Source organism: Phoca vitulina, unplaced genomic scaffold (assembly GCF_004348235.1).
Source record: "Phoca vitulina isolate PV1807 unplaced genomic scaffold, GSC_HSeal_1.0 scaffold63, whole genome shotgun sequence".
Taxonomy (NCBI): Eukaryota; Metazoa; Chordata; class Mammalia; order Carnivora; family Phocidae; genus Phoca; species Phoca vitulina.
The window spans coordinates 5,374,628-5,385,872 of NW_022589766.1; the positions used below are offsets into that span (position 1 = coordinate 5,374,628).

General features: G+C 56.0%; 1 protein-coding gene across 1 annotated transcript; it reads left to right on the forward strand.

Moving 5' to 3' along the window:
- Positions 1 to 144: 144 nt before the first annotated feature.
- On the forward strand, positions 145 to 10,979 carry TMEM214 (transmembrane protein 214). Its single transcript, XM_032391473.1, has 17 exons — positions 145 to 504; positions 1,376 to 1,575; positions 2,153 to 2,303; positions 2,603 to 2,737; positions 2,993 to 3,075; positions 3,504 to 3,609; positions 3,722 to 3,803; positions 4,096 to 4,197; positions 4,561 to 4,702; positions 5,305 to 5,396; positions 5,668 to 5,716; positions 5,912 to 6,025; positions 6,196 to 6,313; positions 6,812 to 6,908; positions 7,100 to 7,268; positions 7,410 to 7,555; positions 7,760 to 10,979. Exons 1-17 carry the CDS (start codon positions 153 to 155, stop codon positions 7,884 to 7,886), a joined length of 2,265 nt encoding a protein of 754 aa, XP_032247364.1. The 5' UTR covers positions 145 to 152; the 3' UTR covers positions 7,887 to 10,979.
- Positions 10,980 to 11,245: the final 266 nt, after the last annotated feature.

Consider the following 11,245-nt stretch of genomic DNA (forward strand, 5'->3'; position numbering starts at 1 on the left):
TTTCCGTTCCATCTTTCCAGCACCACTAGAAAGGAAAGAAAACCCAAAACAGTTAAATTTCCGAGTCACTCAAGGCAGTGGCCTTCACACAGTAGGCGCTCAAGTAAGATTTTCTGAATGCAATAGCCTCTCATCTCAACATCTTTGCCTGGATGTTTTTTGCTAGGAAGGAACCCCGAGCCCCTACCCGATCCCTCGCTAAGGATAACCCAACGAAAACGAAAGACTACAAGTCCCAGGCTGCCTTGCGGTCGGCGCCGCGCGCCGCGAGGCCCTGCGAGGAGACGTGGCAGAGCGCGGCGCTTTCGCGCCGGACCGGAAAGCCAGGGGGAGGTGGCAGTGGCGGGAGGGTCGGAGCCATGGCAGCCAAGGCGGCTGGTGGGGGGCGCTGGGAGGTGGTGAAGAAGGGGCGGCGGCCCGGGGCTGGCGGCAATGGTAGAAGCGGCGGAGGGGACCGCCGGGCTCTCGGGGAGGCGAACGGTGTGTGGAAATACGACCTGACCCGTGAGTACCCACCCGGCCGGCCACCCGCGCCGCCACCCGGCCCCGGGCCTGCCCCTCCGGCGAGGTAGGGAGCAGCCACCCGAGCCCCTGGGCTCTCCTGCCCATCGGCACCCCCCGGTCAGCTACCGCGCGTTGCCTCTTGAGCCTCACAAGAGGTAGACCGCGCTGGGAGGGAGCTGTCCTCGGCTCGCAGATGAGTAAACTGAGGCCCAGTGGAGTTAGATGCCTTTCCCGGGATCACATGTCAGAGGGGGACCAGGACTGCGGTCTGCGCACACGCTCTACCAGCTGTTCCCGGCCCTAGCCTGGCCTCCCTGGGCAGGTGTCTGAGAGCTGGGGAGAGGCATCCTTCATTGTACACGGTGCCGCCTCCTTGAGTAACCAGCAGTGTTGCGGGGTGGGGGCGGACCGTCGGGAGGCCTCAATCTCGACACCCACCGAGCATTGTAAGTGGTGCCTGTCTCCCCAAAGTCCTGGAGGAGTGGAGAAAGCTTGCCACTTGTTGATTAGAGAGTTGTCACACTGGAACCCAGATGGAAAAGGCCTGACCTCCCGGACTGGTAGCCACTCACCAAGGAAGCCAGCCCTCTGTATCCGATTCCTCCACTAGTTCCCACAATCTCTGGTTTATCTAATAAAGAAATGCCTCATCTCTGTGAAAGAGCCTGTGAACCCAAGAGCTGCCATGACTGAAAGAAGCAGGAGGGCTCCCCACCCTGCTCCTTAAGCATGACAGCAAGAAGGGGTTTTGATTCAGGTTCCTCGCTGAAGATGAATTAGGTGACGTTGTGGGGGAAGGGACCACTGTTCCTGTGAGGCTCTCATGACTCAAGGGCCCTCATGACCTTTTGTCTGCCTGTCATCACCCCAGCTCCAATCCAGACGACAAGCACCCTTTACGAGCGGGGCTTTGAGAGAATCCTGAAGCGGCAGAATAAGGAGCAAGTTCCACCCCCTGCTGTGGAGCCTAAGAAACCAGGGAACAAGAAGCAGACTAAGAAGGTGGCAACCGTCACCAGCCAAAACCAGAAGCAGGGTCGCTTCCGCAGCCTGGAAGAGGCACTGAAAGCTGTGAGTGTACCTAGACTTGCGGTGGGGAGACGACAGGGACATGAGGTGTAGAGAAGATGAAAGGAGCAGGAGGGGGCGAAAGGCCACTGAGGGACCTGTGGAATTTGGGATATTATTGATTGGGAGGAGGCGTTCAGGAAAGGGCAGAAACCCCAAGGGATAGAATGTTTGCATTTGAGATAGATGAGGAAATAAGTTTATAGGGAAACCTAGATTAGTGCGAGGAGAGCCTTGAAGACTCAGGGATATCGGGGAGGGGGTAGAGAAACGGCTGTGGCTCCTCGCCCCGTGGAAGCAGCGATCTTTCATTTTCCATCTGGTCCCCTTGAACATGTGAAGGGCTTAAGAGTATTGGGCCTTGAGATCAGCAATCCCAGCTGTGCTGTGTTTTCTAAATATCAGAAATATCAGATGCAGCGATACTGTGGCATTCCACATACTTAACATTTAAAAGCAGGAATCCTTTGTTCTTCTGCCTTCACCTAGTTTAACCATTTTCCCACCTCTACCCTGTTTACCTCTACTCACCCAACTCACCACGGCCGGCGGGGGGGGGGGGGGCCTGTGTCCCTGGCAGCTGGACATAGCAGCTCTGCAGAAGGAACTGGACAAGAGCCAGAGCGTGTTCTCTGGGAACCCATCCGTGTGGTTGAAGGACCTGGCCAGCTATCTCAACTACAAGCTCCAAGCGCCTCTAAGTGAACCCACACTAAGCCAGCATACTCACGGTTAGTTCTTCCAACTCCCTAAAATTAGACAAGTTCAAGAAAATACTAGAAAGGCTGTGTGTAAGCACAGTAGTCAGTAACAGAGCCCCGTGCCCCCCACTGTCCTGATTTATGTGCGTGATTCAAGCTGTTCTCAAATCATCACGGCTGTGAGAGTGGGCCTCATGGGGATGGGGAGGCTGCCAGCCTCGTGCAGGGACCTCTGTGTGCATTCACCGTTCTTGGGGAGTGCAGCAGGGCCCTCAGAGCCGGCAGAGGCTTCTGGTCCCAGCATTCATGTGGAGGCCTTTCGGCCCCAGATTATCCCTACAGTCTGGTAAGCCGGGAGCTGCGTGGGATCATCCGAGGGCTGCTGGCCAAGGCAGCGGGGTCTCTGGAGCTCTTTTTTGACCACTGTCTGTTTACGATGCTGCAAGAGCTGGATAAGACACCAGGTGAGGGGGGGCCCCTTGTGAGGGATAGCCCCACCCCATATTGGGAACCTTCTACTCCCTTTTTCCTACTTCCAGATTGGCTGGGTGGTTCTGTTTCCAGCAAAGAAATGTGCTAATCTCAATACTCTTTTGGAAAGAGAGGAAGAAGTCAGGAGTCACTGGCCCTGGGTTCCGGGCTCACAGCTGCTGGAAGGGAGATTTCAGGTTTGGGGTACCAAGTAATATATGTAGGTCTGAGAACACCTGTCTCTCCAGGGGAGTCACTACATGGTTACCGCATCTGTATCCAAGCCGTTCTGCAAGACAAGCCCAAGATTGCCACCATGAACCTGGGCAAGGTGAGCTCAGGTGGTGGTGGGGACACCAGGGCCGCTAGGACCTGGGAGGCTGGGCGAATCTGCACTGTTGCACCTAACTAAGGGCTAATGGAAGATGCTGGAAGACCAGTAACAATAGCTAACACTGCTAGTACTTGCTCTGGGTATGCTCTATGTATATATGAGATAGGTACTGCTGTTATTCCTGTTTATAGATGAGAAGATTGGGCCACAGAGGGGTTCAGTAACTTTCCTAGTTAGCGAACTAGTAAGTGGCAAGGATGGGTGAAGGCCAGAGCCTGGTGCCAGAGCGCACGCTCTGAATCACTACCCTGTGCTACTCCAGCACTGCGTGCTCCGTGGCCTGGCCCTTCTCTCCCTGCCTGGCCTTGGGGGTGCTCCTGATGTTTTGCCCTGTTGCAGCCTGCCTTTCCCACTGGTCTCCTCAGTTCCTGGAACTGCTGAGGTCTCATCAGAGCCGACCAGCAAAGTGTCTGACCATCATGTGGGCCCTGGGTCAAGCAGGTTTTACCAACCTCACTGAAGGACTGAAAGGTAACAAAGAAGTGGGGAAGAGAGAGGGATGGTCTTGGAGGCAGGAAGCTCCTCTTTAACCTCCCCAGTGGGTCCAGGCGTGATGCTTCCTCCCTGACCTTTGTCTCCTCAGTGTGGCTAGGGATCATGCTGCCTGTGCTGGGCATCAAGTCTCTGTCTCCCTTCGCCATCGCATACTTGGATCGGCTGCTCCTGTGAGTGATTGGGCCAGGGGTCGGCGGGGGGTGGTGTCAGCCAGGAAGGCCCATGGTGTCCAAAGTAACTGAGCAAAATGGGGTGCTGTGATCCTGGTGTCCATAGATGTGAGGAAAACCAGGACCAGCTCCTCCCAATCAGAACGTGATGGTGAGGAAGGAAAGGGAGGAAACCATGGAGGGGTAGGGGGTGAGGCTGAGTTCATGCCCATTTTCCTAGATATTGGTCTCAGCTGGGATCATGGCCTGCCTGGTAGTCTCCAGCAAGTCTGTTTTTTCCTTTCCCCCATAGGATGCACCCCAACCTCACCAAAGGCTTTGGCATGATTGGCCCCAAGGACTTCTTCCCACTTCTGGATTTTGCCTACATGCCCAACAACTCCCTGACACCCAGGTAGGACTGCCCTGGGGCACACCTGCTGTGAAGGATCCCAGCAGTGGGTCAGGAGCAGGCAGGATATTTCCTGTCCCTTCTTCTCCAACCACCCTAAATCTGAGATTCTCAACCTGCAAGTTCAAGCAATCGGTGAACCCCCTAAAATTATATGGACCCTCAAGTGTGATTGGCATATGGGCATTTTCCTGGGGAGGAGATCCATGACTTCCAACAGATTTTCCAAGGAGTCTCTGAGTCTGAAAAGATTCCGAGCCATTATAAGGCCCTTAGCGACACCCCTCCCGCAGGCAGGCAAAGGGACACATCGCGTAGCTCCATCTAGAGCCTGTGTCTGGCTCTCCTCCCCACCCCCACCCCCAGCCTGCAGGAGCAGCTGTGTCAGCTCTACCCCCGACTGAAGGTGCTGGCATTTGGGGCGAAGCCGGAATCCACCCTGCATACGTACTTCCCCTCCTTCCTGTCCAGAGCCACCCCTAGCTGCCCTCCTGAGATGAAGAAAGAGGTGAGGAGGGGCGCCTGGGTGGCTCAGTCATTAAGCGTCTGCCTTTGGCTCAGGTCATGATCCCAGGGTCCTGGGATCGAGCCCCGCATCGGGCTCCCTGCTCGGCGGGAAGCCTGCGTCTCCCTCTCCCACTCCCCCTGCTTGTGTTCCCTCTCTCGCTGTGGGTCTCTCTCTGTCAAATAAATAAATAAAATCTTTAAAAAAAAAAAAAAAAAAAGAAAGAGGTGAGAAAATAACAGGAGGCCGCCGCAGAGCTTCCTACCTGCTAACAGCTTCCTACCTTCCTACCCCTGCCTTCGCAGAACCTGTTTCCTGGGCCTCCCCTTAGCTCACTCCTGACAGCCACCGTTCCCACTCACTCGTGCGCCCCCCTCACAAGGACACGATCAGGCGTGGCTGGTCTCTCATGGCCTGCCTCTTGTCGACAAGTGATCGTCAAGCTCAAGCTCTGGTTTGGGAGCCACAGCCTCTCCCTTGTGGATGCTCAGAGATTTCTGGGGTCTTGGCACGATTTCCCCATCCTTTGGGGCGGGTGTGGTGCGTGGCGGCACTCCCCCTCCAGCAGCCCCGGGCCCCAGCAGTCTCTCCTGTCCCCTGTGCAGCTCCTGAGCAGCCTGACCGAGTGCCTGACGGTGGACGCCCTCAGCGCCAGTGTCTGGAGGCAGCTGTACCCCAAGCACTTGTCACAGTCCAGGCAGGTGGGGTTGGGGGGCTGCCCACCTCTGATCCATACAGAGAAGCCTTAACCTGTGCTTCCCAGCCTGTCCCTGGCCTAGAAGCAGAAGGGGAACATTTGTCACTGTCCTTCGGGTTTGTGCCTCTCGAATTGGGAACATGGCTGGGGTGGCCTCTAGTAGGCTGCTCACTGTGGGAGGGCAGTGAAGGAGCCAGAGCCTAATGGGGACCAGAGGATGGGAGGGGCCGCGTGGGCCCCCTGATTGGAACGGGGTGTGCTTTCCCCGCAGCCTGCTGCTGGAGCACTTGCTCAGGTCCTGGGAGCAGATGCCCAAGAAGGTGAGGAGCTGGGAGGACATGGCAGGCTGAGCCTCGTCTGGGTTCTGGGTTCGTACCCCTCGACCGCTGCCCTCCCTCTTGCTGAGAAGGCACTGTATTCGTGCATTTGGCATGGACGGCAAAGTAGGGTGGAGGCTCAGAGTTCCCTTACGGACTAAATGTTATCCTCTCAACCCAGACTTCCTTATCCTACAGACGCAGAAGTCTTTGCGAGAAACCATCCAGGCCTTCAAGCTGACCAACCAGGAGCTGCTAAGGAAGGGCAGCTGCAGCGGTCAGGACGCCGCCGCCTGCGACATGGCCTGCAAGGTGCCAGCACGCGGCCCTCCCCGAGCCGCACGCTCGCCGACACCGCCGTCCCAGCGCCCCCAGCAGCCCCCGCCGCCGCCTCTGCGGTCGTGGGAGGCCTTGCTCCTCTCCCTTTGGAGGCAGGGACCAGCCCCTCCCCCTGACCGCCGCTCCCTGCGCCTCTCTCGTAGGGCCTGTTGCAGCAGGCGCAGGGCTCCCGGCTGCCCCGGACGCGGCTGCTCCTGTTGGTGCTGATCTGTCTCGTCGGTCTCCTGTGCCATGACTTCCAGTCGCACGGCTCTTTCCAGGGTGAGCAAGAATTGGCGGGCAGGGCGGGAGCGTGAGGGTGAGGCCGGCGCCCGCTGCAGCACCACTGGCCCTATCACGGAGCTTGGCCCTGACGCCACGGAAGACAGGCTTTTCTGTCCGCGACTTCAGATTGCACTGTTGCTTTGCCGTGCAGAAGTGTCTGTGTGTTCATGGTCCTGTTCAAGTGCTGTCTCCTTTTTAACCCCTGAGGAAACTGAGGGTCAGATTTAGCAATTAGCCTAAGGTCACAGCTGGTAAGTAGACGGGCGGACCCTCCAGCCCCAGGCTTCCTGCCACCTACCTGACCGCCTCCCTCCTGTTCCCCGGGCCCAGCAGGAGAAATGGGCTCGGCGCCCCAGGCCCGCGTCCCTCCCGCAGACCGGAGCACACGAGTTCTGCTCCATCCCTCACGAGCCCTGCTCTGGGGCCTGTCGTGTGTGTCTCCCCACTCCCTTGCCCCCCTCACCCCCCAGCTCACCAGAGGCCCCCTTTACTCAGCCTCCCTCTCTGGCCGGTTGCTTCGATCATCTGGGTTCTTGCCTGCTGGCCAGCAAGTGTGTGCCGGGGTCTACTCCTACGGCCTGCGGGGCTACCGGTGAGCTCCTGGGGAGGGGAGAGAGGGGGGAGGGACAGGGCCTGCTCCTCGGGGTGGTGACGGCCTCAGTGGGAAGTGATGGCACTTTTCCCTTCCCAAGGCCTCCCTTCCCCCCCCCTCCAGCTGTTCTTGGGGAGCCGAGCCATCTGAGGAAACTCAGCCTTCCTTTCTCCCCCCATCGTCTCCCACAGCTGGCTAGAGGAGACATTGCCGGCCTGGGGCTCCCACCTGCTGGCTGTGGTGAGGCCCGGTTTGCAGCTGGCCTGGGCCCACACCAGGGCCACCGTCAGCATTCTTTCTGCCCACTGTGCCTCCCACCTTGCCTGGTTTGGTGACAGCCTCACCAGCCTCTTGCAGAGGGTAAGCCAGAGACAGGGAGGCCAGGGAAGGGCTGGTCTCCCCAGGGGCTGGAAGGTGCATCCCCACATGGAGCGGGTCCTTGGGGCCAGGATGCATTCTCCCGGCGCTCTAACCCCTCCGGTCCCTGTGCTCCGACTTCAGATCCAGCTCCCCGCTGCCCTGATGCAGCTGCTGCAGTCTCTGAGGGAGCTGCTCGCGCTGCTTCACCAGGACGTGCTGCTGCCGTGGTGGCGCATGCTGCTGGAGGCCCTGGCCCGGGCCCAGGAGCACTGCCACGGGGCGTGCAGGTGAGCTCCAGCAGGAGCCCCAGAGCCCCATGGCCTCTCCCCCGGGACGAGGCTCTCGCTCACTCTCTCCCTCACCGGGCCCCGCCCCACCCCTCGCACATCCCTTGGCCACTCTGGGACGCAGGTTATAGGTCTGAGCTGCGACCCTGTGACTCAACACAGCGCTGCTTCCCCACTCCCACACGTGTTCTGCTTTCCTCCCAGAGGTGAAGTGACCTGGGACTGCGTGAAGACACAGCTCGGTGAGGCTGCCCGCGGGGCCTGGCTCCGCCTGCAGGACGTCACCATGGCTTTCTTGGACTGGGCACTTGCCACGATCTCCCAGCACTAGGTCCTGCCCGCCTCACCCCCGGTGCTGTCTGGGGCAGGCCGTCTGAGACTGCTGGTGGGTAGACGACAGAGAGGCAGTTCTGCGTAGGCCGCTTTTTTACTTGGTGCCTGAGTTCTGTCTCCTAGGGACTGGCCGGTGGCCTCGGCCCCAGTTCCTCCCTCTTCGGTGGGGACTGAGCCCAGAGATCTCTCAGCCTCCTGAACGTTTGTCTGGCCCTATTGCATGTAGCTCCCAACCTCTGTCCTCGGGCTGCTAAACTCCGTCACCCCCTCTCGTCTCCTGCTCTCCACTTCCTTCCATCTCATTCCCAAAGCCCCAGAGAGCTCATCTCCAGAACGGTGGGATTCCACTGAGTGACAACTGCATTCTTCTGAGGAAGGATTCCTGCTCCTAGACTCTAGCCCCAGTGGAACAAGGAAAGAGGCCTCTGGAAGAACGTCGCACCACAGTGGGCGACAGCAGCTTCACCTCAGCCCACAGCCTGGGCATGCCTGTCACTGGACGTGAGGGCTGGGCGGAAAGGCCTCTCACCTCCGGATGCCCAACTGCAGTCTTTTGAGGCCTCTCACTGCCCCCTCTGTCACAGTCCTACTTCTTTCCTCTGCACTCCCCTTCAGGGCTGGGGGACTGTGCCTCAGGGTTCAGCTGTTCCCCGTTGCCTAGCCCTACACCATCTGTCTGGAGAGCAAAGCCCAAGTAGTTGTGTGCCTCGGGCGCGGTGAACCTTCCAGCAGCCTGTTGAGACAGGAGGCAGCATATGGCTCCTCGGTACGCCTACTAGGTGGAATAAAGGACACAGATTGGATTTCCAGCTTTCCTCTCCGCATCCTCATATAGGAATTCCCATAGTTGTGACCAGGACAACAAAACACCGGGCACGCACATGTTCCCCTTTGGCCCCTGCCTCCTGCGGGTTGTAACCCCTGGCTGCAGTTGAGCTTCGGGCAGGGAAAGCTCACACCCGTCATTCTCAACTTTGGCCTATTGAGGATTCCAGACACTCCTTTTGCTCCCCTAATATTGTCTCACTTGTCACTGTGATTCATGTCCCAAGATTTGCCTTGATAGCTTGAGTGTTTTAAGCTGGGAAAAGCAGGGAGAGTGTCCCAGGAGAATTCTTGGTCTGTGATCAGTGGGGTCTTCTTCCTTGCCAAGACCTTAACTTATTAATTGGTTTTATAAGGCAATGAGTGAAAGATTTAGGACTCCAAGAGACACATGAATCAAGGGTCTATCACCAAAGTCCCTTTTTGTGTTTGACTTGAGACTCTGAGAGCGGAACAGGCTCTCAGCGCTCACCTCAAGTTTCTTTCCTTGAATGTTTCAAATCTAAGCAGTCCTGGAGGTACCCTGCCCAGTCCAGCTCCCACAGGCCGGTTCCTGCTTCCGTCCTGCCTGCAAGGACAACACGATGATAAACAGCTACCACTTTCCCGTTAGCTTGTCACCCTGAGACTCTGCCTCGACTTCTCAGTGGCGAGATGATAAAGTAGCAAGTGTAGGAAAATCTTGACACGATGTGAGGTCATGAGTACAATAGCGTCTAACACTTGTATCCCCTTTCCTTGTTAGGACAGAACTATGTTACCTCTTGAGAGTTAAGCGGCCCACATTGGGCAGGGCCCTGCTCCCCTAGTGGCAGGTAACCATGATCGCTTTTTCCAGAAAAAAAAAATTCCCACCTAGCAACTAAGGTTTAGGCAGGACTGTCCGAGGGTCCCAAGACCTCATTTCTTCCTCCCCGATCAGAAACAAACAGGTTCAGTTCTTAAGAATGTAACAATTAACACTCTTAAGAATAGTGAGTCCTTGTAACTGGCCTGTATTCAAGGCAAACTGAAGAAAGGGCTGGTGTGAACCTGGGTTGACAACAGCACAGGACAAGTAAAATGATGACCCTGTCCCGATGACATTGAATCACCAAGGCTGCTGGACTGCTACAATCCAGCAACTCCAAGAATGTCGCCTGAAGTGTGCACTGGTCTCCAGTGTGCATACTGGGTTTACCTTGGTGGGTTCGTTCAATTTCTGACCTAGAATCCTGGGGTTCAACATTTAATCAACTTTGGTTAGCTGGGGTCTCCACAGACTCTCACGGGACACCGACACCTTCCTTGGCTTTATTTGATAAACACAGTTGTTTGACCCAATACTGGAATTGTCCAGAATTTTTCCTGGGTCAGTGAAGTAGTCCCAACCCTGCACCTGCTGCCCATTAAAACTAAACCGGACACCCAGATGTTTCACATTTTGCAGACCTGTCAATGCACAGGAATCCGAGTGGAGCCATTGTGGACTAGGAGAGCAGACTCGTGCTGACAGGTGGGCTCTCCCACTATGACGATTGGTGTTCTTGGAGGAACAGAAGTAACCTGCCACCTCAGAGGGTCACATCTGGACATTGTAATTTTACTTTTCACAGCAGGAGTTCCACAGATAACATGCCAGAAAAGGGGGCTGTTTGAATATGGTTATGTCTTACCAACTTGAGTTATTACCAACTCTCGTATGGGCCTGCAAGTTATAGCACATGGCTCATTTGAAACACTTCTTTCCAAAAGTCTTGAAGCACGTATCTGGATTTGAACCCAGTCTACAGCTCCAGTTTTACAGCCAGGCAGCCTGATGGGTGGTCTGCTTACTAGGAACAAATAGCATTGCTGGACTCAGCTGCAGCATTGCCGGTCCATTCTCAAGTGCCATCACCCTTGGGGTGGAGGGTTTCCCGTGGAGACGGGCATGCCTGCCCGGCCTGCCTGCCCGGCCCTGCCCTATTCCAGAAGGACCCAGTTGACAATTACACAGAAATTTCAATGGTAGTCTGGCCTCTGAGCATTTTAGTCTTCTCTCTCCTAAAGGACATTGGGTTTAAGTGAACACTTAGACTGATCTGTCCTTTTCTACATACTCTTCGTGGTTCTGCTCTCTAAAGGGCTTGAGGGGACGAAGGCTCCGCTTTTCCCTATGGGGTATTCCATTTTACTGGGCAGTTTCATTGCCCCAAACTTGAAGTATAAGAAGAAATTTGGGGACGGGGTGGGGGGAGCTTCCATCATTCAGGGTATGATTGAATACTTGTTGAATATTGAATAATCTGCCTATTAATAAAAACATTGAATTCAGATGCATTGTTGGATGTGCCTTGGTATATATATTTTTTATTATGTTAGCACACCGGTTATTTTTAATAGACTTTTTTAGAGTTTTAGGTTCACATCAAAATTGAGCAAAAAGTACATATGCCTTGCCCCCTGAACTCACACAGCCCCCCACTGTCAACATCAGTGAACCTACACTGACACATTGCTATCACCAGGTAGTTTACATGAAACATACTTTGTATGATTTTAGTCTTTTTA

Coding starts and splice junctions, on each gene's coding strand:
- TMEM214 (XM_032391473.1), top strand. CDS start 153: ATGTTTTTTGCTAGGAAGGAACCCCGAGCCCCTACCCGATCCCTCGCT. Junction 3,610..3,721: donor CCTCACTGAAGGACTGAAAG/GTAACAAAGAAG, acceptor TTGTCTCCTCAG/TGTGGCTAGGGATCATGCTG. Junction 6,909..7,099: donor TACGGCCTGCGGGGCTACCG/GTGAGCTCCTGG, acceptor CGTCTCCCACAG/CTGGCTAGAGGAGACATTGC.